General features: G+C 41.1%; 1 protein-coding gene across 5 annotated transcripts in view; it reads left to right on the plus strand.

Annotated features, from left to right (window-relative positions):
* Positions 1 to 27,757, plus strand: part of LOC109911607 (lysine-specific demethylase 4C-like) — a 168,622-nt gene that overhangs the window by 6,247 nt on the left and 134,618 nt on the right. For 4 of the 5 annotated variants that reach the window (XR_007261285.1, XM_048592668.1, XM_048592679.1 and 1 more), the window contains exon 2: positions 20,976 to 21,145. Coding sequence is in view for 3 of the 5 variants with exons in the window: in XM_048592668.1 (XP_048448625.1) it covers positions 21,002 to 21,145 (144 nt within the window). In the remaining 2 variants the exon portion in view is untranslated. Of the gene's footprint in view, positions 1 to 3,865; positions 3,954 to 20,975; positions 21,146 to 27,757 lie in introns of all 5 variants that reach the window. The other variant, XM_048592672.1, reaches the window with a different exon arrangement.

A 27,757-nucleotide genomic window follows, 5' to 3' on the forward strand; every position in this document is an offset into this window, starting at 1 on the left:
GCCAAGGTCCAGGAAGATTAGATTTAACCTGGTGTAGAGTCTTCTCCCCAGTAGCAACTCTGCTGGAGCTATCCCTGTAGTTGCATGAGGGGTGGTCCAGTAATCAAATAGAAACCAGGACAGTTTGGTATCGCGTGAAGCTGTGACATGTTTCTTTAAGCCTGTCTTCAAATTTTGAACACAAAAACAAGTTTCTGGAAAAGCTCAACAGGTCTGGCAGCATCTGTGAAGGAAAAGACAGAGTTATCGTTTTGGGTCACGGGACCCAAGACATTAACTCTGTTTTTTCCTTCACAGATGCTGCCAGACCTTCTGAGCTTTTCCAGCAACTTTGTTTTTGTTCCTGATTCTCAGCATCTGCAGTTTTTTCGGTTTTTATTCAGATTTTGGGCTGCTCTTTCCTCCAGACTATTGGACGATGGATAGTATGGAGTTGTCCTTGCATGTCGAATGCCATTCAACTTTAGAAATACTAAAATTCCCTACGGGTCAATGATAGCCCATTGTCTGTGACCAACACTTCCTGGAGCCTACGTGTTGCAAAAGATGCTTGCAGCTTTTCGATCATCGTTCCTATGTTTGATGAAAAAATTCTATGCATGTCCAACCACTTTGAGTGGGCATCCACAATGACTAAGAACTTTGAGCATATGAAAGGGCCAGCATAGTTGATGTGTAACCGAGACCAGGGTTTACCCAGCCATTCTGATGAATATGGGAGAGTTGCTGGTACTGCTCCACCAATCATCCAGTCCTGGCCACCAGACATAATTTCTTGCCAACATCTTCATTTTGGGCACCCCTAGATGATCCTGGCAGTGACTTTTGCTCAGGATAATCATACTTGCTCCCTATAATAAAATGCTGCCCCCAGGGTGATCTGGTCTCCTGGGTCCAGAAAGATTTCAGTTATGGTTGTGATGGCCCTTTTGTTTTCCCCCATCACCATCAGCTGTTTTAGTTTTGCCAGGACTGGATCTTTTTGCATCCATAGTCTGATATTGTCAGTGGTGACTGGAAGAGTGTGTAGAAAGTTTAAAACCAGTGGTGTATCTGCTAGTGGGAGGCAGCTCAAGGCATCCACATTTGCTACTTAGCCTCCCGGATGGTGTTCCAACTTGTAATTGTAAGCACTTAGAATGAGAGCCTACCACTGAATTCGACCTGAAGCTATGGGCGGCATGGTCTTGCCCTCTTTGAGTAACCCAGCAAGGGGTTGTTGTCTGTTACTGTTTAAAAATTTACATCCATACAGGTAATGGTAGAACGTTCTTACATCAAAGATGACCACCAAACCTTCCTCCTTTATCTGGGTGTAATTGCGCTATGCATCAGCCAAGCCCAGGAAGCACATGCTATTGAATGTTCTTCCTCATTCGGCCATCTGTGAGCTAACACTACACCAATACCATACGGGGAGGCATTGAATGATGACGCCGGATCTTGCTTGGGATCGTGGTGTGACAACACCTTAGACGAAGCTGCTTCTTCACTTCCCTAAAGGCGCCATCTTGGCTACAACACCATTTCCAAGGCTGATCCTCTTTCAATAGCAGATGTAAGGTTTCCAGGGTGGAGGCCAGGTTACTTGAGCTTTCCATAATAATTCACCAATCCAAGGGAAGACCTAAGCTCTGGTACAGATGGGGGAACCAGGATCCTTTATATTGCCCTTATGACATCTTTCAACAGGTGTAACCTGGTCTTGTTCACTCTGTAGCCCGAGTCGGTCACTTGGGGTGCCTGGATCACTCAGTTTTCCTTTCTAAGGTATATGCCCACCTTGGATAAATGTCTAAAGACTATGTACATGTTCTCTAAGTGCCCTTATTGGTCTTCCCTATTATGAGCATGTCATCTAGATAAATGGTAACCTGGGGTAGACCTCGTAAAATGTTCTGCCTCATCTGATGAAAAATTGCACAGACTGATTGTACCGCAGATGGCAGGCATGTATATTAGTACCTTATGGGTATTAATTATAGCATACTTCTGGGAATCCTCATCCAACCACAGTTGGAGGTATGCATGGCTCACGTCCGGCTTTGTGTATAAGTCTTTCCAGATCAAGTCGGCATAAGGAGGAGGGAAGTGTTGGGTATTCTAAAAGGCGCTAGGGTGAACAAGTCCCCAGGTCCGGATGGGATCTATTCCAGGTTACTGAGGGACGTGAGAGAAGAAATAGCTGGGGCCTTAACAGATATCTTTGCAGCATCCTTGAGCACAGGTGAGGTCCCGGAGGACTGGAGAATTGCTAATGTTGTCCCCTTGTTTAAGAAGAGTAGCAAGGATAATCCAGGTGATTATAGACTGGTGAGCCTGACGTCAGTGGTGGGGAAGCTGCTGGAGAAGATACTGAGGGATAGGATCTATTTACATTTGGAAGAAAATGGGCTTATTAGTGATAGGCAGCATGGTTTTGTGCAGGGAAGGTCATGTCTTACCAACTTGATAGAATTCTTTGAGGAAGTGACAAAGTTGATAGATGAGGGAAGGACTTGTAGATGTCATATACATGGACTTCAGTAAGGCGTTTAATAAGGTTCCCCATGGTAGGCTGATGGAGAAAGTGAAGTTGCATGGGTTCCAGGGTGTACTAGCTCGATGGATAGAGAACTGGCTGGGCAACAGGAGACAGAGAGTTGTAGTGGAAGGGAGTTTCTCAAAATGGAGAACTGTGACCAGTGGTGTTCCACAGGGATCCGTGTTGGGACCACTGTTGTTTGTGATATACATAAATGATCTGGAGGAAGGTATAGATGGTCTGATTAGCAAGTTTGCAGATGACACTAAGATTGGTGGAGTAGCAGATAGTGAAGGTGACTATCGGAGAATGCAGCAGAATATAGATAGATTGGAGAGTTGGGCGGAGAAATGGCAGATGGAGTTCAATCTAGGCAAATGCGAGGTGATGCATTTTGGAAGATCCGATTCAAGAGCGAACTATACGGTAAATGGAAAAGCCCTGGGGAAAATTGATGCACAGAGAGATCTGGGTGTTCAGGTCCATTGTACCCTGAAGGTGCAACGCAGGTGGATAGAGTGGTTAAGAAGGCATACGGGATGCTTTCATTCATCGGACGGGGCATTGAGTACAAGAGTTGGCAGGTCATGTTACAGTTGTATAGGACTTTAGTTAGACCACATTTGGAATACTGCGTACAGTTCTGGTTGCCACATTACCAAAAGGATGTGAATGCTTTGGAGAAGGTGCAGAGGAGGTTCACCAGGATGTTGCCTGGTATGGAGGGCGCTAGCTATGAAGAGAGGTTGAGTAGATTAGGATTATTTACACTAGAAAGACGGAGGTTGAGGGGGGACCTGATCGAGGTCTGCAAAATCCTGAGAGGTATAGACAGGGTGGATAGCAAGAAGCTTTTTCCCCAGAGTGGGGGACTCAATTACTAGGCGTCACGATTTCAAGGTGAGAGGGGAAAAGTTTAAGGGAGATATGCGTGGAAAGTTCTTTACGCAGAGGGTGGTGGGTGCCTGGAACGCGTTGCCAGCGGAGGTGGTAGAGACGGGCACGATAGCTTCATTTAAGATGTATCTAGACAGATACATGAATGGGCAGGGAGCAGAGGGATACAGATCCTTGGAAAATAGGCGACAGGTTTAGATAGAGGATCTGGATCAGCGCAGGCTTGGAGGGCTGAAGGGCCTGTTCCTGTGTTGTAATTTTCTTTGTTCTTTGTTTTTTGTTCTTCAGTGTGAGGGATTGGATGTTTATCTAGCTGCGAGAAACAGTTTACTGTTTGTTTAAAATACCCACAAAGGTGAACCGACCTGTTGGGCTTCACATTCTGTACGACTGGTGCTGCCCATTCTGTAACAATACTTGTTTGATGATTCCTTCACTTTCCAGCCTTCTGATTTCTGCCTGTACTTTTGCACATGAGGAAAGTTGCTCTGGATGGGAGAATCATGGAAATGCTTCCTGGTCAACATGCAAGGTGACTTTGGCTCTTTTGATAGACCCTAGATCTTCATGAAAAACTTTCGGTTATTTAATTAGGACTTCACTCAGGCAGCCAAATTCTAACTGAAAAATGTTGAGCCACTCAAACTGAATCTTTCTCAAGTAATTTTCCCCATTAGATTTGGGCCCTACCTGTTTCCTACAATCAGTGGTAACTGAACTGGCTGCTTCTCATATGAGACCAGAACCAAAGTTGTATTCTTTATCTGTAAAGATTCCCCGATATAGATTCTTGGTCTAGCTAAGGTCTAATGCAAACTTAGGGCCTGGAATCCAGGGCGAATTTTGTTAGAGATTGCTTCTGCAATCACTGATACAGCTGTGCTGGTATGAACCTCTATTAGAATTGGGTGACCATTTAACCAAATGCTTATTTTGATTGTTTCTGATTTGGATGGTTGCTAAGCAATTTAACTCTCCTGAATACTGGCCTATGAGTTCTCTTACTCACTTTAGGCCTAGTGGGACTCTTTTGCTGTCTTGAGTCCGCATACTGACAGCAATTACAATGGCTTGCTGGCCCGGATCCTGAAGAAAATGTTAATAATTTGGCCGAGGCTTGGCTTTGTTTTGGGCTTTTGCTGTGGGTTGATCTAGAGTCCCTCTGCTCAAGATGTGTCCTGAGTGAGGCTATGCAATGGCCTTCACTCAAGTAGTATCCCCCAAGCTTAATTGGCCTGGTGAGGGTGTCCGCTTCCATCTGCATATGCTATAACTCATATGCTTCACTTGGTACATTTTCTAATGTAAGGCAGCAATCATAAGCAAAAATTATGGTAGTGTTTTCCCTCCTTAACTTGGGATGATGAAGCAAACTTATGTATTCTAGACCCCTTGGTGTACAGACCCAGTTGTGGTGCCTGTTTGAAGTCCAATTGGACTTCAGCTAGTAGGCTCTTTTGAATAGTTACGTCATTAATCCCACTCTCATCTACACAGAGACCAGTATCCTGACACCAAGTCGCCCTTTATGTACATGTGCATAATAGTTGACAGTGGTCTGGCTTCCTCAGAGCCAGCTCTTAGAGTGAACAGAACCTCTGACACTCCTGTTTATATCTGACACATAGGGCTTCCTGATGGGTTCTGTTAACCTGGTCCAATCAGGGAACTCATATTCTGAGAGGTTTACCTGGCTGACCTCGTTACAATCTCTGCAGTATGAAGTGTGGATTGGGGTATACTGGGTGTGGAGGAAAAGTGTGGTCAGCAAGGTGGCTGGGAGTGCAGAAAAAAAGCATGGCCCGCACTTGAAGTGGGTGCGAGGGGAGAGTAGTCCACAAGGATGCTGGGTGGGGTGCGTAGGGGTGTGAGTCATAGGAGGAGGAAGGGGTCTAGATTGCATCAGTTTACTTCATCACCCCTGGGTTAGGGACAATAAAGCTACCATCATTCTCGCTTATGGTTGCTGACTGCAATTATCATACAGATGTTGGAAAAATTGGCTTTGGGGATCTGCTGTAGTGCTGGGTAACCAGTTGGCTTTCCAACATTTGTCCAGGCTTGGACAGGAAGAGTGGTTTGTTAGGCAGGAAAGGCAAGAAAGGATTATCTCTGTGGAACACATATTAGAAGAAGTCTGTGCCTTCAGGAGAAGGGAAAAACGATCAAAAGAGAAGAGAAATGGCAACAATATTAAATGCTGCTAAATTTGTTTCAACATACATAATGGACCAGATTTTGCTTTTGCATAGAATATACCAGTACCGGTTATGGGTTAGGCTGGAGCATTTATCAGCTCCAAATAAATAATGTCCATTATGTTTTTGGAAGAATGAGCTGTTAGCAACATAATGAGAAACAGGACAATTGTGATCTGAATGAACAGGGCGGGCAATAATTCATCACCTTCACCACTGGCATTTTATCTTTTATGCAATTCCCAATCTATAGGTCTGAACCTCCACATGTAGTTAATTTTTGGATTCTGTCATGTTAATAGCAACCTATTGCGGAACAAAAGAATGCCATATAACTAATTACTCGCCTCAATATATTTATCTCCCATACATGTACAGCATTTTTATATTTAATGCACATCACCAGTGAAGGGCTGTTATGGCACAGTGGTAATGACCCTATCACTAAGCCAGGAGACCTGGGTTCAAGACCCACATACTCCACAGGTGTGTAATAACACCTCTGAACAGGTTAGAAAATATCTGCAAGGAGTAAATGCGTTACAGGACCAACTGTGTCTCTTTTCAACACTGCTTTGTGCTGAAGGCTGCCCAAAACATTCAGATCAACAATGAGAGAGCTCTTGTGTTGCAATGTCCCTACCGCTGAGCCAGAAGGCCGAGGTTTGAGTGCCAACTGCTCCTGAGGTGTGTAATAACATTACTGAACAGATTGATTAAAATTATCTGAAAACTGTAGTTTAACATATCAGCCATACATCACCAATTGTATAATGGTTTTAAATGACAGACTCTGAAATACTTGGTGCATTACCGGTGAGGGGAGTTCTTTTGGCACATTGGTAGTGTCCCTTCCTCTGAGCCAGGATCCCCAGGTTCTAGTCCTACCTGCTCCAGAGCTGTATTGTAACATCCCTGAATAGGCTGATGAAAAATGCCCACAATACGGGTGAAGAGGCTTTTGGGTACAATGATAATTCCCCTCCCTCTGAGCCGGGAGATCTGGTTTCTAGTCCCACCTTCTCTCGAGGTGCATAATAGCATCTGTGAAATGGTTGATTTCAAAAAAATCATTGTTGGTGAGCCAAACAAAAATGCTATTTTCTTGAAGCTAATGACAGCAGATATTTGCATTTAACTGCACATCTGTTCCTCACCATTTATGGCTGTGCCACTTATAAATGAACAACCACTAGCCTTGTGTTTATTTGGACAGCAAAATCCGCACAATATTGTTTGAAGTGTTGGAAAGAAAAGAAATTTTCATTTGGCCTTTTTTTCCCAAAAGCAATTTAGTGCCAATATTCTTAATAATGAGTTTTAAACTACTTTGCAAAATTGTTTCTGATAATTTCTGATTGGACTTGTTGAGTTTTATGCCTCGCACACGCAAGCTTTTTTGAATATTTGGGATATTTTTTGCACTTATTAGAGGTGTGAGTGATCAACAATTTCTGGAGCTATTTAATTTGATGAATAAAGTGTGCTTTTGGCTGGTTAATTAGCCATTTCATGTAACTTCAATCTGTCAAACTATTTAACCACAATAGAGATATTAAGTCATATTAATACATCTCTCCAGTACTATACATTGAATGCATGCATAGTGGGTAAATGGGCACAAAATATTTTTTATGTTTAAAGAACATCCTCAAGCTTGCATGCCAATGTATCAATACATTGTCACAGAGAGAAGAAGATAAATTTGTGTTTTTTTTTGACCATGCAACAAATCCTAATGACCATTTAGCTTCCCTCAGATATAACCAGATGATTCTCATGGAAACCGGAAAGAGAGTTGGATTCTAAGCAAATAATGTGTATTTTCCCAAGGCGTAACACAACAACAGCTGTAAGTTAACCTGTGTGTTGCTTTTCCTCAATCAGAATAAATTACTTTCCAGTACACACAATCCTTATTAACCATGGGCAATAGGTACCTTTCCCAGATAACAGAAAAACAGGAAATCCCCTGTCTGCTGGGAAGGAAACAAAATTAGATAGGGGCCAACGTCATGAGTCCGTGTGTAGTGAGGAGTGAGTGGATTCTTTGTTTCGGGATAGGGTGGGGACCTGAGAGTGATTCCTTGGGGGCTATTAGTTGCCTTGTATTCACCTTTCCGCTTGGCAAATAAAGCAAAATGATTATTTGTTGATTACTAGCTTATACTGGAGCCCAATCACCATCTTCATAGTGATCCACTTATTAGTTTGATTTGGAGCCATGTTTCTAACCCTAACTCATCTTTGCCCCTTCCTGTGCTTGCTGACCTGAAGGCTAGTTGTATTATCACTAAGCCTAAAAGGTCATTAAGTGTGTAAAGTACAAGTTGTGCTGGTGATCAAGAATTGAATTTGAGACATTTCTTGGTCTTTATGGTGCTATTATGCATTTAATTGTTAAATACCAAAGTCTTGTTATTGCATGAACTGGAATAAAGCAACTGGTTTGTGAATAGGTTTAGTCTTTTAATAGTTTGTGGACCTCTGCAGCGCAGAGGGAATACAGGTTTTGTGACTCGGAATTTGTTTAAGCCTTTGGATAATACTAAATGAAACAAATTTGTCTGGAAGCTCAAATGGACTTCACTGCAGCATTAGTCTAGGTGAACAACAATGACTTGCATTAATATCACCTTATTAATGTAATTAAATATTTCAAAGAGGCTTCTCCGAAGTGTTAATTAATAAACACGGACAGTAAACCATATATGGAGTTTAGGAGAGGCAGCCAAAAGCTTGGTCACCGAGGTAAGTTTTAAGTACTGCCCTCAAGCAGTAGAGAGGTGGAAAGGATCAGGGAGGAATTCCAGTGTTTATTGTCCAGATAGATAAGGCACAGCCAGCAACGGTGAAACAATTTAAACTGTGCTTGAGCAATGGACCACAGTTAGAGGAATGTAGATATCTTGTGTCATGGGGCAAGAGGACTTCACAGAGTTGGGAAGGGCCGATGCAGTCAGATGGATTTGAAAATTAGGATGAGAATTCTTAAAATTGTTGGCTGACACTGTAATACAGTGTGCACAGGTGATGGGTGAAAGGGACTTCGTTGGAGTTATGACATGACAGCAGATTTTGAATGAGGTCAGGTTTGCACAGCATGATAGGTGAGCGGCTGGCCTGTAGCACATTAATATGCCCAGACTTGACCGCTCAAAAGAGGGTTTTGGCAGTAAACAAGTTGACGCTGGAAATGCTAGGGTGATATTATGGAGGTGTGAGTAGCTGGTTTTCGTGGATGTAGGGTCGGAAGTTTGGCTCGGTCACACAGGACACTGAGATTTTGAACAGTGGCTCCGTCTCAGACAATTGCCAGCACTAGGGCAAGAGTTATTAGCTAAGAAATAGTTTATGGCAAGGACTGATGTAATAGCCTCGGTGTTTCCAATATTTAAACAGAGTAAACCTCTGCTTATTAAATCTTGGCTAGCGGTATTACAAGTCAGAGATAGTGATGAGGTTGAGTAGCCAGCATGGAACTGATAAATAGGACTTCAGTGGATTCTAAAGATAAACGTATAGGGACAGGAAGAGAAGTCATTGCAGGGTAGACAGGATGAAATCAGGCAAGGAAGTTTCACTGCACTTTGTTTCATTGCGAGTTAAGGGGCTTGATGCTGAAATGTGCCTTGAATAAGACCTTCTAGTGAAAATGACAGACCCACATTGAATTGATATTGCAGATGTTTGAATGCATCCTTCAAAATCCAAAATCAGGAAATTCATTAGTGCATTAGACTTTGTGGTAAATATTGATTCATGCCTGCAGTTCCACTCAGTATGTTCCCAACCTCCTCCATTGTGGGAAATTGTAAAGTGACAACTTAGTCTTCCATAACGGGGCATATGTGCAGAAAATTAATTTTGTTAGTTCCTTCGTATTTGCAACTGTTATTCCCATCTTTCTGACTCTTCATATAATTGATGTAGGTGATTTTCGATGTCATTGCATGATAGAGGATTATTAGTGATGTAGCATTTGTTCCTTTCATTTTCGTTTGTGAATTTCTGCATTCATTACTTGTATCTATTGCTGATGCATGCAGACATCATGCATTCAGCCATCTACTAAAAACGATTTGCCAGGTTCTCTATGGCTTTCTATTTGGGACACATATATGACTGTTGTGTTGTACTGAAGTGGTGTACAGTGATAATGCCTAATGATTTTTGAACTGGAAGCTGAAAATTATGTATGTGTATCTCATTTTAAAAAATGGTCTTTTGACAGTTTTTAATTGCTGGGCAATTTTCTATGTTTTCACAGTTAGAGAGAATCTTAGACCATTGCTTTGCTTCTAATTTTTCTGCCATACTTTGAATTTGCAATTTGTTTTCCTATCTAATAGTATTGCTTTTTCTTCATGAATCTTGCGGAACACATTTTTAGGAGTGAAAGTTTCATACTAATGGGCTGGCAATCAGCTTTTAGAATCTGTGGCAGTGGGATGACCCTATTGGAGCAGGTATCAATTTTTTTTTCCACTGAGTGGATAAATAATTATTCAAACTTGGCCGAGTATCCTTTGAATGCCACTTCTAGATGGCGCAAAGAACAGAGAGAAAGCCCATGTGATTCCCAAGTGATGGGAATCAGCGGCCTGCCTGAAGCTGGAACTGCAGGATGTAAAATAAAGTACCATGTACAACAAAACAGTTTGTTTTATTTTGAAGTTGCAGCATTCTTCCCCTTCTCCCTGCTAGCAGTCTCCCTCTCTCCCACTCAACCACTCCTGCTGCAGTAGCCTCCCGATCTCTACCCAGTCATTCCATCATTCCTAAGTAAAAAAATCAGGTTACATTTTTGTTTGGGCATTTACCCTCTTCTCCTTAACCTTTGTCTATCCATATAACCATTGATAGCCTTGTCAATCATGAATCTATCTTTCAGTTTTTGTTATGAATCTATCTAACTCGACCTTAAAAATTCATTGACCCCATCTTTACTTTCTGACGAGAGGAATTTCTCAGACTAACTAAGAGAGAAAACTACTCCTATTTCTGTCTTAAATAAAACATGACTTATTTTTAGACTGTGCCCGCTAGTTCTAGTCTCTCCTTTCGGGGAAACGTCGTCTGAGCAGCTACTCTGCCAGGCTCGTTCACAATGCTGGAATAAGATAATTCCTCTTTCTTCTAATCTTCAATGAAGACAGGCCCAAATGGTCAACCTTTCCGCAGAAGGTAAGCCCTTCATGCCAGAAATCAGCCTTCTCTCAACTGCTTCTTATTTAATTATTTCCTTTAAGTAAAATTTATACAGCACTTCAGATGTCATCATATGTCTACAATTGTAGAAAAAAAAAGTCCCTAATTTTATATTCTGTTCTCCTTCCAATAAATAACAATATTTCTTGCTTTCCTGATCACTCGTTGTATCTGTATACTAACTTTTGTGAATTATTTTGTGGATAACGTGTCACTTCACTAGCCTGTTGACTTGATGATCCATGTATTCCTACTGTCTGCTTGCTGTTAGCTAATAACTCCTTAGTCCATGCTAAGATGTTACCCTTTACACCATGTGTGTTATTTTGTACAGTAATCTTGGATGTGGCCTCTTTTTGAAAATCCAAGTGCATCACATCCACAGGCTTTCTTTTACCCACATTTCTTGTAACTTACAGAATCATAGAGTTGTACAGCGCGAAAACAGACCCGTCAGTCCAACTCGCCCAAGCCGACCAGATATCTTAAATTAATCTAGTCTCATTTGGGGCTCATATCCTTCTAAACCCTTCCTGTTCATGTACCCATCCGGATGCCTTTTTAATGTTGTATCAGCCTCCACCACTTCCTCTGGCAGCTCATTCCATACATGCACTACCTTCTGTGTGAAAAAGTTGCCCCTTAGGTCCCTCTGATATCTTTGCCCCTCATGTTAAACTTATGCCCTCTAGTTTTGACTCTGTTACCTTGGGGAAAAAGATTTTGGCAATTCACCCTATGTATGCCCCTCATAGTGCACTGCTTGCCAGCATTGAGATTTATTTGCATACTTTTCTGGTGTTTCTGGCATGTTGCTCGTAACGCCTTGACTGACAGGATTGCAAAGTTGGATACTAGAAATCTCTGAGATGCCTGTATGCTACTTAGCTTCCTGATCCATTGGGTGGGGTTGGGAGCAAGAGTGGGGGAATGGAGTAATCCCCTGAAGCAATGCATGTTAACAAAATGTTCTCTAGGCATGCACGTTGCAAACTATCCTTTCAATGCAGCACACTACACTTCAGGAAGGCTGAATTGGCCTTGAAGAGATAATTTGGCAGATTCATCAGAATGATAAGGCTTAGAGTTAAATTGTGAAGAACAATTTGCATAAACCTGCCTTGTACTCTTAGGTCGTTAGAATGAGGGAGTCATTAACAGAAGTTATTTCCAAAGGTGTGAAAGTTTGACACAATGGGCCTGGAAATTAAAGCTAGGCCATTTAGAAATAAAATCCAGAAGAATCTTTTCACACAGGTGAGTGGACTGTTTCAGTTCTTTTTCTCATTTTCCACTATCTACTCCTGAATTGTTGCTGGGTGGATTGGAATTTTCAAAAATGAGATTGCTAAATCTTTACTAAGTAAGAGTATCAACAAAGAAGGATAAGTTGATTAAATAGAGTAGAAGTACAGAACAACAATATTAGGGAACAGGCTCAAGCGGCTTATGTCTGTTCCTCCATTTACAATGGTAAACATTTCAGCTGCATTGTGGAACAAAGCAGAATTTAATTAAAAGCCAAAGTCTCATGAGCTCTGTCTGTGCTTGTTGCCTGCCTCAAGGCAATTTGAACTGATACTCTGAGATAGTAGGAACTGCCAATGCTGGAGTCTGAGATATCACAGTGTGGAGCTGCAAGAATACAGCAGGCCAGGCAGCATCTGCGGAGCAGGAAAGCTCATGTTTCAGGTTGGGACCCTTCTTCAGAAATGGGGTAGGGGAAGGGGCCTCTGAAATAAATAGAGAGAGGGGGATGGTGATAGCAGATAGATAGTGGAGCGGATAGGTGGGAGAGAAGACGGACAGGTCAAGGAGGCAGGGATGAAGCTAGAAAAGGTGAGTGTAGGTAGGTGGTGGTGGGGATTGGTCAGTTAGGTGGGAGAGCAGACGGACAGGAGGTCAATGAGGCGGGGGTGAGAGGGGGTTGCTGGTCTTGGGATGAGGTTGGGGGTGGGGAGAATTTGAAACTAGTAAAGTCCACATTGAGTCTATTGGGTTGTAAGCTTCCAAGGCGGAATATGAGGTGCTGTTCCTCCAGTTTCTGGGTGCCTTCGTTGTGACACTGGAGGAGGCCCAAGATGATACTCTATCACATTTATATTTTTGGCTCCTAAACAGTAAAGTACCCTTTCTTTCTCCACCATCAAACTTTTCTGTCCACTAAACAAATTGAATCTACAACATTATGTTTTTGTTCTGTGATTCATGGGCTGGTCGCTGTTGTTGTCCATTTGTCTGGATTAATGCAACTCAGTCTTGTGACTGTTGCATGCTCTTCATTCCCCCAAAACATCATAGTTTACCCAGAAACATCAGCAGAGTAAAACAATCACAAAGTTTATATACTCTGAAGTTTCACCTTTTGATCTTTACCATTCCACAACAACCAGGGAGTGTAAAAAATGCTTCATTTTTTAAACTTACCAAGCAAAGAGCATTTTTTCTCTCGTTGTTGGCTCAAATGGTTTAAAGAGCTGAGACTGAATGTCTGTGCAGCTCACAATGTACAATGAGAAAAGAAGTATGTGTGATAGGACAAGAGCTACAATTTCCACATTTCATTCTCTTGTGGCACATTATTTATATATTTTTTCACATGTCTGTTCTATCACTGCTAATGCCTACTTATATATCGAACCAATATTGTCTAACTCCATCCCTCCCTCGGCTTATCTGCAACTGAAACTTTTACTAATGCCTTTTCATTATTTTACTGTTCACTGGGACGACTTTTTCCATCTTCCATAAACCTGAGCACTTCCAAAACTTTGCTTGTATTCCAACTTGCACAAATCTTATTTGACCATTGACCTTGCATTGGCTTCTGATCCAACAGTGCCTCAATTTTAAAATTTTCACCTTGTTTTCTCTCATTCCATGATGACTTTGGTCCCCCTTATCTGTGTAATCACCTCCACTCAGAGGAGATATGTGTACTCCTGCAGTTCTGGCCTCTTAAAACTGACCTGCTGTGAATCACTCCACCAAAGGCTGTCATGGCCTAAGCTGTTGAATTCCCTCCTTAAATTTCTGCAACTCTACTCATTTTGTAATGCTTTTCAAAACCTAACTCTATCCAAGGTTCTGGTTATCTGTGCTAATATCTCTTTACTTGGCTCACTGTCAAATGTGATAATGCTCCTGTGAACCACCTGATAATGTGTTGAGATCCATATATATTTAAAAAAAGCACAAGCAAGAGATAGGACAATATGACAATGCTCTGCAGCTACTAAATATACAGGACCATAAAACTTTCAAACACAAGTGCACCATGAGACACTGTAATAAGATATGGATTTACTGTCGTAATTCCGACACTGATTTCTAGATCTTGTGTCTTTGCCAGGGGTGCCAGGGCTGCATTGAGGCAAGGTGCTTTTCCTAGAATGAAGATGGTTGGACAAATTGTTTACTTCATCAGTATTTACTTTTTCATTGCTGCCACTCAAGAAAAAATAATCTATCTTCCTTTAAAATAAAAAATGGGACAGAATAAATATACTTTGGGGCAACAAACAAAATACATCTAGATAACATCAAAATAATGGAATATGTTTGCAGCCAATAATCCGTATGGTCACAGAAAGTAGCAATAATTTTCATAATGTGCCACATTTAATTTTACCTCGGTTTTTTCAAATTTCTTATCATAATTCTTATGAGCGTATCTTTTTAAAGGTCTTATCTTTGGGAACTGACAGTGTGGCTTTTTAAATCATTCAAATTGTAATGATGAAATGTACGTAAAAAATGCTGGTATAGACTGGTTAGCTTGATATTGATAAAAGAGAAAATATGAGTCTATTATAAAAGATTTAATAAGATAGCACTTGAAAACATTGAAAGGATTGAACAGAATCAGCATGAATTTATGAAAGGGAAATTGTGACAAAGCTATTAGAATTTTTGAGGATGTAACAAGTAGAATTGATGAGGGCAGAACCAGTGGATGTTAGCTCAGTTGGCTGGACTGCTGGTTTGCGATGCAGTGTGATGCCAACAGCATGGGTTCAATTCCTGCACTGGCTGTGGTTACCATGAAAGATCGTCCTTCTCAACCTGTCCCCTTGCCCGAAGTCTGGTGATCTGCAGGTTAAGCCAGCACCAGTCATCTCTTTTTAATGAGAGAGCAGGTCTATGGTCTTATAGCTCTATGGTGACATTACCTTTATCTTAATTCATTGGCATTTAGGAGAACAAGGAAAGATTTCATACAGATCTATGAAATTCGGCAAGACTAGATAGGTTAAATGCAGGAAGGATGTTCTTGATGACTGGAGAGCCCAGAACCAAGAGTCACAGTTTAAGGATATGATGTAGATCATTTAGGATTGATACAAGAAATTTCTTCACCCAGAGCAAGGTAAACATTTGGAACTCCCTGCCACAGAAAGCATTTGAGACAAAACATTGAATATTTTCAAGGAGGAGTTAGATATAGTTCTTAGGGCTAAAGGGTTCAAAGGATATGGGGAGAAAGTGGGAACAGAGTACTGAGTTGCATGATCAGCCATGACCAGAGTAAATGGTGGGACAGGCTTGAAACATCTCATGGCCTCCTCCTATTTTCTGTGCTTCTATGCACAATATTGCATGATTTGTGAGGAGGTCTCAGTTATCTGTGAGAATAATAGGGTGGTTATGGTAGGGAATTTTTTTAGTTTTCCAAGCACAGACTGAGACTGCCATCGTGTTAAGGGCTTGGATGGAGAGGAGTTTAAGTGTGTACAAGAAAATTTTCTGATTCAGTACGTGGATGTACCTTCTAGAGAAGACCATAAGACATAGGAGCAGAAATTAGGCCATTCAGCCCATCGAGTCTGCTCCGCCATTCAATCATGGCTGGTAAGTTTCTCAACCTCCTTCTCCCGCTTTCTCCCTGTAACCCTTGATCCCCTTGACAATCAAGAACCTATCTACCTCCGCCTTAAACATACTTAATGACCTGGCCTCCACAGCCTTCTGTGGCAGTGAATTCCATAGATTCACCACTCTCTGGCTGAAGAAGTTTCTCCTTTATCACTGTTCTAAAAGGTCTTCCCTTTACTCTATTCTGAAGCTGTGCCCTTGGGTCCTAGTCTCTCCTACCATTGGAAACATCTTCCCTAAACTCTGTCTAGGCCATTCAGTATTCTGTAAGTTTCACTTAGATACCCCCTCATCCTTTTAAACTCCATCGAGTATAGTCCCAGAGTCCTCAAATGTTCTTCATAAGTTAAGCTTTTCATTCCTGGGATCATTCTCGTGAACCTCCTCTGAGACCCGCTCCAGGGCCACTACATCTTTCCTGAGATATGGAGCTCAAAGCTATGCACAATACTCCAAATGTGGCCTGACCAGAGCCTTATAGAGCTTCAGAAGTACATCCCTGCTGTTATATTCAAGTCCTCTCAGAATAAATGCCAAAGTTGCGTTTGCCTTCTTGACTACTGACTCAACCTGCAAGTTTACCTTGAGAGAATCCTAGACTAGAACTCCCAAGTCTCTTTGCACTTCAGACGTCTGAATTTTCTCCCCATTTAGAAAATAGTCCATGCTTCTATTCTTCTTACCAAAGTGCATAACCTCACTTTGCTGTGTTGTACTCCACCTGCCACTTCTTTGCCCACTCTCCTAATCCTTCTGCAGCATCCCTGCATCCTCACTACTCCCTGTCCCTCTCTCTATCTTTGTATCGTCTGCAAATTTAGCCAGAATGCCCTCAGTTCCTTCATCTAGATTATTAACGTATAAAGTGAAAAGTTGTGGTCCCAACACTGACCTTTGTGGAACACCACTTGTCACCAGCTGCCATCCTGAGAAAGACCCTTTTATCCCCACTCTCTGCTTTCTGCCAGATAGCTAATCTTCTATCCATGCTAGCACCTTGCTTCTAACACCATGGGCTCTTATCTTATTCAGCAGCCTCCTGTGCGACACCTTGTCAAAGGCCATCTTGAAGTCCAGGTAGATAACATCCATTGGCTTTCCTTGGTCTAATCTGCTCGTTACTTCCTCAAGGAATTCTAACAGATTCGTCAGGCATGACCTCCCCGTGATGAAGCCATGCTGACTTTGCCCTGTTTTACCATGCACTTCCAATTTTGCAGAAATCTTATTCTTCACAATGGATTCTAAAATCTTACCCACGACTGAGGTTAAGCTAATCAGCCTGTAATTTTCAGTCTTTTGCCTACTCCCTTTTTAAATAGGGGTGTCACATTAGCTATTTTCCAGTCCTCTGGGACCCTCCCTGACTCTAGTGATTCCTGAAAGATCATCACTAACGCCTCCACTATCTCTTCAGCTATCTTCATGAGAATGCTGAGGTGTAGTCCATCTCGTCCTGGTGATTTATCCACCTTCAAGTCATTCAGATTTTCTAGCACCTTCTCCTTGGTGATGGCCACCATACTCAGCTCTGTCCCCTGACTCTCTCGAATTTTTGTGAAGACTGATGCAAAGTAATTGTTCAATTCCTCAGCCCTTTCCTTGTTTCCCATTACTATCTCTCCAGTGTCATTTTGCAGCAGTCCAATGTCCACTTTTGCCTCTCCTTTGCCCTTTATCTATCTAAAGAAACTCTTACAGTCCTCCTTTAAATTACTGGCTAGCTTACCCTCATATTTAATCTTCTCCCTCCTTATTTATTTTTTTGTTACCCTCTGTTGGTCTTTGCAAGCTTCACAATCCTCTGGTTTCCCCCTGCCCTTTGCCACATTATATGCTTTCTCTTTTGCTTTTATGCTATCCCTGACTTCCCGAGTCAGCTGTGGTTGCCTCATCGTTCCTGTACCATGCTTCTTTTTCTTAGGGATGACTCCTGAATTACTTCTAGAAACTCCTGCCCTTGCAGTTCCACTGTCTTTGTTCCTTGGCTCATCTCTTAGTCAGTTTTTCCCAGCTCCTCCCTCATGCCTCTGTAGTTGCCTTTATTCAGCTGTAATGCATGACCTCTGATTCTATCTTCTGCCTCTCAAATTGCAGAGTAAATTCTATCATATTATGATCACTGCCTCCTAAGGGTTCCTTCATCTTAAGCTCCCTTATCAAGTCTGCCTCATTGCACAACACTGAATCCGGAATTGCCTATTTCCTCGTGGGCTCCATCACAAGCTGCTCCAAAAAGCCATCTCGTAGACATTCCACAAATTCCTTTTTCTTGCAATCTACTACCAACCTGACTTTCCTAGTCCACCTGCACATTGAAATCCCTATGATTTCTGTAACTTTTCCTTTCTTAACACATCTTTTCATTTCCTCGTGTATCTTGCGCCCCAGCTCCTGACTACTGTTTGGAGGCCCGTACATAATTCCAGCTATGGTTTTTTTTTTACTTCTGCAGTTCCTCAATTCTACCCACACAGATTCTACACCATCTGATCCTATTTCATTTCTTACTATTGATTTAATTTCATTTCTGACTAATAAGGCAACCCCACTCCCTCTGCCCACCTGTCTATCTTTTTGTGCAAGCCTTCACCTATTCTTGGCAAATAAGGCAGGGCAGGTGACTGAGGTGTCAGTAGGGGAGCACTTTGGGGCCAATGACAATAGTTCTATTAGTTTTAAAATAGTAATGGAAAAGGATAGACCAGATTTAAAAGTTAAAGTTCTAAATTGGAGGAAGGCCAATTTTGACGGTATTAGGCAAGAACATTCAAAAGTTGATTGGAGGTGGATGTTCTCAGGTAAAGCTGGAAAATGGGAAGCATTTAAAAATGAGATAAGGAGAGTTCAGAGATAGTATGTTCCTGTTAGGGTGAACGGCAAGGCTGGTAGGTGTAGGGAATGCTGGATGACGAGAGAAATCGAAGTTTTGATCAAGTAAAAGGAGAAAGCATATGTCAGGTATAGACAGCAGGGATCAAGTGAATTCCTAGAAGAGCATAAAGGCAGTAGGAGTGTACATAAGAGAGAAATCAGGATGGCAAAAAGGGGACATGATAAAGCTTTGACAAGGAGAATCGAAAGGGATTCTACAAATACATTAAGGGCAGAAGGGTAACTGAGAGAGAATAGGGCCCCTTAAAGATCAGCAAGGCCACCTATGTGTGGAACTGCAGAAGATGGGGGAGATACTAAACGAGTATTGTGCATCAGTGTTTACTGTGGAGAAGGATATGGAAGATAGAGGATGTGGGGAAATAAACAGCGACGTCTTGAAAAACCTCCATATTACAGCGGAGGAGGTGGTGACCGTCTTAAAACACATGAAGGTGGATAAATCCCTGGGACCTGATCAGATGTACCCTGGAACTCTGTGGGAATGAGGGAAGAGATTGCTGGGCCTCTCTCTGAGATATTTGTCTCATCAGTTGCCACAGGTGAGGTGTTGACAGATTGGAGGTTGGCTAACGTTGAGCCACTATTCCAGAAAGGTGTTAAGCAAAAGCTAGGGGTCTGTAGACGGCTGAGCTTGACATTGCTGGTGCGCAGGTTGTTAGACGGATTCCTGAGGGACAGGAATAATGTGTACTTGGGAAGGCAAGGACCGATTAGAGATAGTCAACATGGCTTTGTACATAGAAAATTGTGTCTCACTAAATTGTTTGAGTTTTTTGAAGTAGTAACGAAGAGGATTGATGAGGGCAGAGCGGTGGATGTGATCTGTATGGACTTTCAGTAAGGCGTTAGACAATGTTTTTCATGGTAGACTGGTTAGTAAGATTACATCACATGAAATACAGGGAGAACTAGCTATTTGGATACAGAACTGGCTGAAAAGTAGAAGACAGAGGGTAGTGGTGAAGGGTTGCTTTTTAGACTGGAGACCTCCGACCAGCGGTGTGCCACTAGGATCGGTACTAGGTCCACTGCTTTTTATAATTTATATAAATAATTTGGATGTGAACGTTGGGGATATGGCTAGTAAGTTTGCAGATGACACTAAAAGTGGGGGAGTAGTGGACAGTAAAGAAGGTTGCTTCAGGGTACAATGGGATCTTGATCAAATGGGCCAATGTGCCGAGGAATGGCAGATGAAGTTTAATTTAAATAACTGTGAGGTGCTGCATTTTGGAAAGGCAGATCAGGGCAAGATTATACACTTTATGATAAGATCGTGGGGAGTGTTGCTGAGCAAAGTGCAGTTGGTGTGCAGGTTCATAGTTCCTTGAAAGTGGAGTTCCAGGTAGGTAGGATAGTGAAGGCGGTGTTTGGTATGCTTGCCTTTATTGGTCAGTGCATTGAGGGTGGGAGTTAGGAGGTCATGTTGCGACTATACGGGACATTGGTTATGCCACTTTTGGAGTATCATGTGCAATTTTGGTCTCTATCGGAAGGATGTTGTGAAGCTAGAAAGGGTTTAGAAAAGATGTACGAGGATATTGCCAGGGTTGGAGGGTTTGAGCTATAGGGAGAGGCTGAATAGGCTGGTGCTGTTTTCCCTTGAGTGTTGGAGGCTAAGGGGTAACCTTACAGAGGTTTATAAAATCATGAGGGGCCTGTATAGGGTAAATAAGCAAGGTCTTTTCCCTGGGTGCCCAAAACTAAAGGGCATAGGGTTAAGGTGAAAGATAGAAAAAAGACCTAAGGCGCAACATTTTCATGCAGAGGGTGGTGCATGTATGGAATGAGCTGCCAGAGGAAGAAGTGGTGGAGGCGATTATGATTACAGTATTTAAAAGGCAGCTGGATGGGTATACGAATAGGAAGGATTTAGAGGGATATGGGTCAAATGCTGGAAAATGGGACTAGATTTATATAGGATATCTGGTCGGCATGGACGAGTTGAAGTAATACATGGTTATCTCTTTAACAACCACTTTATTCCTTAATTAAACCAATTAGGCTTATTGTTCTCGAGAAGAGTCATATCGGATTCAAAACGTTTCTCTCTGCACAGATGCTGCCAGACATGCCGAGTTTCACTAGTGTTTTCTGTTTTTGTTTCAGATTTTCAGCATCTGCAGTATTTTCTTTTATTATTGTTCTCTTGATTGTGGCAGCTATTTTGCTTTTACTACTTTAACAGAGACTGAAGTTTGATACTTCCCATTCCAGTTGAACAATTTTATCTGTTCTGCATGTTAAAACGTATAGTATTGATGAAAATCTTGATCTGTTGCTCTTGGTTTAATGACTCAATGCTTAGTGCAGTATGGAAAATGATCTGTTTCTTCAAACTTCATTAAATAATAAAAAAAATTTAATTTTAGGTAGAAGAATTCCTGTTTCTGTCACCATGGCTACAGAGGACTCAGGGTCTCCATCAAAATCTGTGTGTAAAATCATGACTTTCCAGCCAACAATGGAAGAGTTCAAGAATTTTTCGAAATATATTGCATATATGGAATCTCAGGGTGCACATAGGGCTGGCCTCGCAAAGGTAAGAAATAAGTTGTCATTAATGTACCTTGGAGAATGGTTTGATATTGGATCCAGGTTGAACTTTTATGTAATCATGGAGTGGTTACAGAACAGGAGAAAAACCCCTGTGGACCATTATGCCTGTGCTGACTCTTGGCAAGAGCATCTTAGCTCATATCAATCTTCTACCCCACAGCACTACTATACTTTTATCCTGTTCAGGCGATTACCCAATTCCCTTTGGAAACCACAGTTGAATCTGTTTCCCACCATGCTCTCAGGCCACACATTCCAGTTTCTAATTTGTTGGTATCACAAGAGTATTTTGTTCCTCATAAAAACCGAAAGAACTGCAGATGCTGTAATCAGAAGCAAAAACAGAAATTGCTGGAAAGGGTGAGCAGGTCTGGCAGCATCTGTGGAGAGAAATGAGAGTTAACCTTTCAGGTCGAATGACTGTCCTGAGTAAGGGTCACTTCACCTGAAACATTAACTTTGATTTTTTTCAACAGATGCTACTGGACCTGCTCAGCTTTTCTAGCACTTTCTGCTTTGTATTGTTTTCTCATGTTACCTCTGATTTTTTTGTGAAAAATCTTAACTTTGTGACCATTTTCTGATTTTTGACCTTCTTACAGTCTGAAAAAGAATCGTTCATCCAAATTCTCTTTCTTTTCCCAGTCACTTGGCCAATGTTGTATCCAAGTTTTTTATGACCTTCAACTTGTTGGCAACCATCATGTGACACTTTATCAAACCTCCTTTGGAAGACTATGTACACCACATCAATTGCATTATCCTCATTGGCTGTTTCTGTCACCTGCTACGCCTCACTAGGGCAGCATGCTGGAAATCAAACTGTGCAATTCTGAGTTGTCAAAAAAGTTAAAGATGTGAAAAAGTGCGCAGAATTCTCCAATTTACTTGTCTTTTAGACTCAGATTGTCAGAAAGCAAGCACCAGATTTGTATGCTTAATAAAATTTATTATTTATTACATGTAATTAGACTGTAGCTACGGGGAAACAGTTATGAACAGTACGTTAAGTAAAACACTAATCTCCTTATGAACTTCCCTTTACACACTGGATAACAGTATGTTGTGGATGGAGAGAATGACTGGGAAGGTAGTTCAGTTATTCCTGTTCAGAGGGTTGCTGAAATTCTTGTGATGGGTAGAATACTGCTTCTCTGTCTTCCTTCTCCAGCGACTTTCACTGGTTTGCAAGAGGCCCAGGGTGCTGGTTCACTTGTAAAAGGTGTCTGAATGTTGATTAAAAGACACGTTCTAGAAACTGCTGAAGAAAAGATACACGGGTTTTCTTCTGGCTCAAAGTGGCTTTCAAATTTTTAAAATTTGAATTTTTTTTCTTGCTTAATACTTTCTTTTGATCTGCTTTCCTGCCCCTAGTTTTTCTTTCCCTGCCTGGGTAACATATATCCTTTGATATGGAAGTAAGCTGCCAACTGCCCCATTAGAATTCCTCTCTCCCTTACAGGGGTGATGCAAAAACAGCTTTGTGGTTTACCTCATTGGCTGTGGATTAGCGAAGTTGAGTATGGATTTTGAAGCAAAGCATGGGTAGGAAAATGTTTTAATATCTGAGAATAAAGTTGTTTAAATTGTTTTTAAAAACAAAATTTGTGATTGATTCTCCAAAGAATTACATATTTGAAGTACATATTGGTAAAGGCCCACACATCTGAAATGCAGAGAATGCTCATAGTCAATCAGAAGCTAGTCCAAGTGTTAACCCACACTTTTTCGATAAAATTAAGTTCTTTCTAAAAAGATAGCATAGCCTCTGAATTTGCAATGATGACCCTAATCTCAGAGCCACTTATACACTGTGAGGGAATGTATTGATAGACACATTTCAGAATGGATAACTAGTGTTTCCTCTAGTATTCAAAAGTGCAAATTTGCATTTTTAGCAATTCATTTGTGGGATGTGGGTGTCACTGGCTGGTCAGCATGTATTGCCCATCCCTAGTTGCCCTTTAAAAGGTGGTGCTAGGCTGCCTTCTTGAACTGCTGCAGTCCAGTTGCTGTGGATTGATCCATAATGCCGTTAAGGAGGGAATTTCAGGATTTTGACCCTATGACAGTGAAGGAATGGCAATGTATTTCCAAGTCAGGGTGGTGAGTGCCTTGGAGGGGAGCTTGCAGGTGGTGGTGTTCCCATGTATTGGCAGCCCATGTCCTTCTGGATTGAAGTGGTCATAGATTTGGAAGCTGCTGTCTGAGGATCTTTGAATTTTTACAGTGCTTCTTGTTGATTGTACTCAACACTGCTATTAAGTGTTGGTGGAGGAGGGAGTGGATGTTTATGGATGTGGTACCAATTAAGTGGGCTGTTTCTTGTCAAGCATATCAAACTTCATGAGTGTTGTTGTAGCTGCACCCATCCAGGAAAGTGGGATGTATTTTTTTGCCTGACATTTATGTGCTGCGAATGTTACTTGCTACTTGTCATCCCAAATCTGGACATTGCCCAGATCTTGTTGCATTTGAACATGGACTGTTTCAGAACCTGAGGAGTTGTGAATGGTGCTGAACATTGTGCAATCATCGGCGAACATCCCTGTTTCTGACCCTATGATGGAGAGAAGGTCATTGAAGCAGCTGAAGATGGTTGGGCCTTGGACACTACCCTGAGGAACACCTGCACAGATGTCCTGAAGCTGAGATGACTGATGTCAACCACAGCCACAACCATCTTTCTATGTTGAGGCACATTGAGGAAGGGCCAATGTCTAAGGCCTTTCTGCCGTATTGTACTGAGGGGCTGTTAACTTTAGAGCCACTCATAGCTTGTGATGGAGATTATGGTTTCTGTTCATATTTGGAAATTTTCCAGTGTTATATTTTGGTGGAAAATCAAAAATGTGATTTCTTTTTAAGTTTTATTTTTTGTAATCTTACTTAAACTTTTTGCAGTGTACATATAGATGATTTATAAATAAAGTATATTTTTGCAAATTAAGAAAGGGAAAAAGCAAGTTGTTTTAGAACTAAGATAATGGTGTTAGATTTCATAGATAACAATTACAACTTAGATTTATCTGATGCCTTTAATGTAATGAGATATCCCAAGGTGCTTCACAGAGCTTTAGAAATAAGGCATGACGCCAAGCTACATAAGGATATCAAGGGGCAGGTAATCAAAGACTTTGTCAATGACTTGGGCTTTTGGAACTGTCTGAAAAGATGAAAGTGAGGTTCCAAGCTGGAGAAGGTTTAGGGGTGAAATTCCAGTCGTTGGGGATTAGAAGATTAAAGATAAAATATGGTGTTTGCTGAAAATCTGAATTAAATGTAGAGAATTCTGGAGAACCTCAAGTCTGGCATCATGTGTGGTGAGAGAAACAGAGTTCATGTTTTAACTCTGATTTGACTCTTCTTCAGAAGTCTCCGAAAGAAGTGCCATACCAGACTCCGAACTGGAGAGGTAACCAAAATGCTTGCAATGTAGATGGATTGAAACCAGTATGGTTGGATGTGGAGTGCGGTGATGTGGAGAGGACAGCAGTACAGAGAGTAACCTCGGAATAATTAGCAAAGGTGGCGATTGTAATGGATAACTTGAGATGTACTGGGGTGAACACGTGGCATGTCAGGAAGAAAGAAGGTGAGCTACAAGGGTTTGGTATATGAAGCGTGTAGGATTTGTAGGAGTGTCTGAAAGCTAACTAAAATTGAATAATGATTGTGGAGTTGGCTCAGTGTTTTGTATGTTTTGGTAGGGTGAGGGAAAAAAATGAGATGATTAGAGGCATTACTTTTTAGAATGGGTCTCATTACAAGGAAGTGAATACAGGGGGTTCTGCTATATTGCACTATGTAAATAACGCGGCCTATAGGAAAAGAGGGTTTAGGGGCACAAAGGATACATAAAAATTATATTTTCCAAAATTCTTCCTCACTTGTGTAGCTTCATTCTTGTAGCTGCAGTTATAATAACAGTTTATCAGACAGGTGATGCTACAAAGAGGCAATACATTTACAAATCAGATCTTGTATTTGCAATAAAATGACAGTCGGGCTTAAATAGAGTTCTGCAACTGGAAATCCCAACAATGGCCAGTACTGCATGATAGTGCGAGTATGATCCAAAAGAGGTGAGCAGTGCAAAATTGTGTGAGATAGAGCTCACAGCCAGCAACTCTCCATGAAACTGTCCCAAAATTGACATATCAGCAATGTTTAGTAAAATTCCTTCTTCCGTTTAAATGCTGATCTGACCTGACATTCCATCGGCGCAGTTTTCTAGATAGATTTTCCAGTAAGTGAAGCAGAGGAATCTGACCTTTCTTTCCTATATGGCCCATTGGCATTGAAGTTAATTGTAGGATTAAAATGCGTTGTAAACCTGAGTGATATTGCATTCAAAATAGTGCTGGAAAAGAGCAGGTTACAACACAGACAACTTTTGGTATAAATGATTTACATGAGCAAGTTCAAAAATTCTTACATATTAAATATGTAACAAAATTTAGGCAAAAATACTACACACAAAGGTGCATGCTTTAACAGCACTCCTATTATTTTAAACTATAATTCATTTCTTTCTTATACCATCAATTTAGCATTGGAGTCCATTCTTCTATTTTAATAAGCTGCATTTTTAAACAATGCTGAATGGTGTTATAGCCAACACAAGTTCGCGTTTTAGAGATAGTGCTCCCCGATTCGTCAATCACATTATAGCCAATTCGCGTTGCTGGAACACATGGTATAGGAGAACCCCCTGTAATTGAAATTATATTTGATCTGTTGGAAAGAATTAGAGGACGAAATGAGAATGTTTGCAGTGGAACTATATGTGCATGCTACCAAGTAATCAAAAGAGGCTGGAAGAATTTTTGCGAGAGGATGAGACAGATTTTTGCCTAGTAATAATCTGATGGGATTTCAATTGTGCTGATTTTTGTTTTTGAATGTACAGTAAGAACATTCTGCATGCACACTGGAATTTAAAGAAATTGTGCGGAACTTGTGTCCATATACAGTGTGCAGTAATTGATGAGGAAGGAACAACTGCAAAGTAAAAGCAAATAAGTTTTTTTTAATTCACTTGTGGGACATGGGCATTGCTGGCTGTCCAGCATTTGTTGTCTATCCCCAGCTGCCCTTGAACCAAGTGGCTTGCTAAGCCATTTCAAGACGGCATTTGTGTCTGGAGTCACATGTAGGCCAGACCAGGTGAGGACATCGGATTTCTTTCCTTTAAGAATATTAGTGAGCCAGATGAGTTTTCCTGACAATCAGCAATGGTTTCATAGTCATCAGTAGATTCTTAATTCCAGACTTTTTTTTTTAATTGAATTCAAATTCCACCATATGCCATGGTGGGGTTCAAACCCAGGGTCCCCCAGAATATTAGCTGAGTTTCTGGAGTAATAGGCTAATGATAATATGACTAGGCTACCGCCTCCCTCAGGTAATGATGATGGTGAAGCTCTGTCAATCAGAGTGGCTATCAGGGTAGAGAACCAAAGGAAACCAATCAAAAACCTAAAATAAAACAAGTTGATTTTTAAAAACATGAGAGAATGCGTGGGAATAGTGAAATGGTAATGAACAAAAAAGAAATTGAATTAAGATAGAAGGGTTATTTGGTTTCATTGCGAACAAATTGTGAAAGACATTTGGAAACAAGAAAAACAAAAGTTTTTATATGTTCACAAAAGGCTATGGCTATTTGTAAAAGGCTGAAGAATGCAATTAAACTGACACTGGAAAGTGGAATTGGATGGTAAATAAATCTGAAAAAAAAAAAAGCATTGTCCATGAATATTTTTAGTAAACAAAGTCTGCATTGAACAATTCACGGTGGGAAATGATGTCTGATGACAGAACGTATCTGAAGAAATTGTAGTGCTTAAATTGTTATTTCAACACAGCTCAGAAAAACTGCAATGGTCATGTTAGAATTGCAGGTGTAAATTTAAAGGTAACAGCAAACTGAAAATTTTAAATCACAGGAAGACGTATTGAGGTTGTTGGTGAAGTGCAATGTAGAAAGACACCTGGCGCAAATAACTTTCATTGTAGGGTTCTGAAGGAATTAGTTCAAAGAATGAGACTCCTCTTGTGGATATTTTTGAAATTTGGTGTTGGGCCAAGTCTCAGAGGATTTCAAATGTGACTTACATTTTTGGAAAAAAGATGAGGCAACAACTGAAGGGTAGGTAAGCCTTATTTGTGAAGAAAGTCTTATAAAGGTTCACTTTGAGGGGCAAAACTGATCCAAGGTGATTGGAATGTTTTTAGGAGTGACAAGCCATGCTTGACTAATTTGATGAATATCTTTTGAGGAGAAGACAGATATTGAAGATAAACTGTGGATATGATCCACTTGGATTCCAGAAAGGTAGTTAACACAGTCCACCCTAATTGGGTACTAAGTAAGAACCTGTGGAATTCTTGGAAATGAACTGAAGTTACCTGGCAAATAGTTGGTGGTGGAAAGCAATAAATAGTGTGTCTGGTCAGGTTAGCATCTAGTTACCTTTGGAATGCCAGTACTGGAGCTACTGATGCTTAGAATTTTTATAAATCATTTAGCAAAAGGAATGATATCCATGTGTATTGGTAATGCCAAATTGGGGGAAATGGAAAACTAATT

This window comes from Rhincodon typus, chromosome 3 (assembly GCF_021869965.1).
Source record: "Rhincodon typus isolate 14 chromosome 3, sRhiTyp1.1, whole genome shotgun sequence".
NCBI lineage: Eukaryota > Metazoa > Chordata > Chondrichthyes > Orectolobiformes > Rhincodontidae > Rhincodon > Rhincodon typus.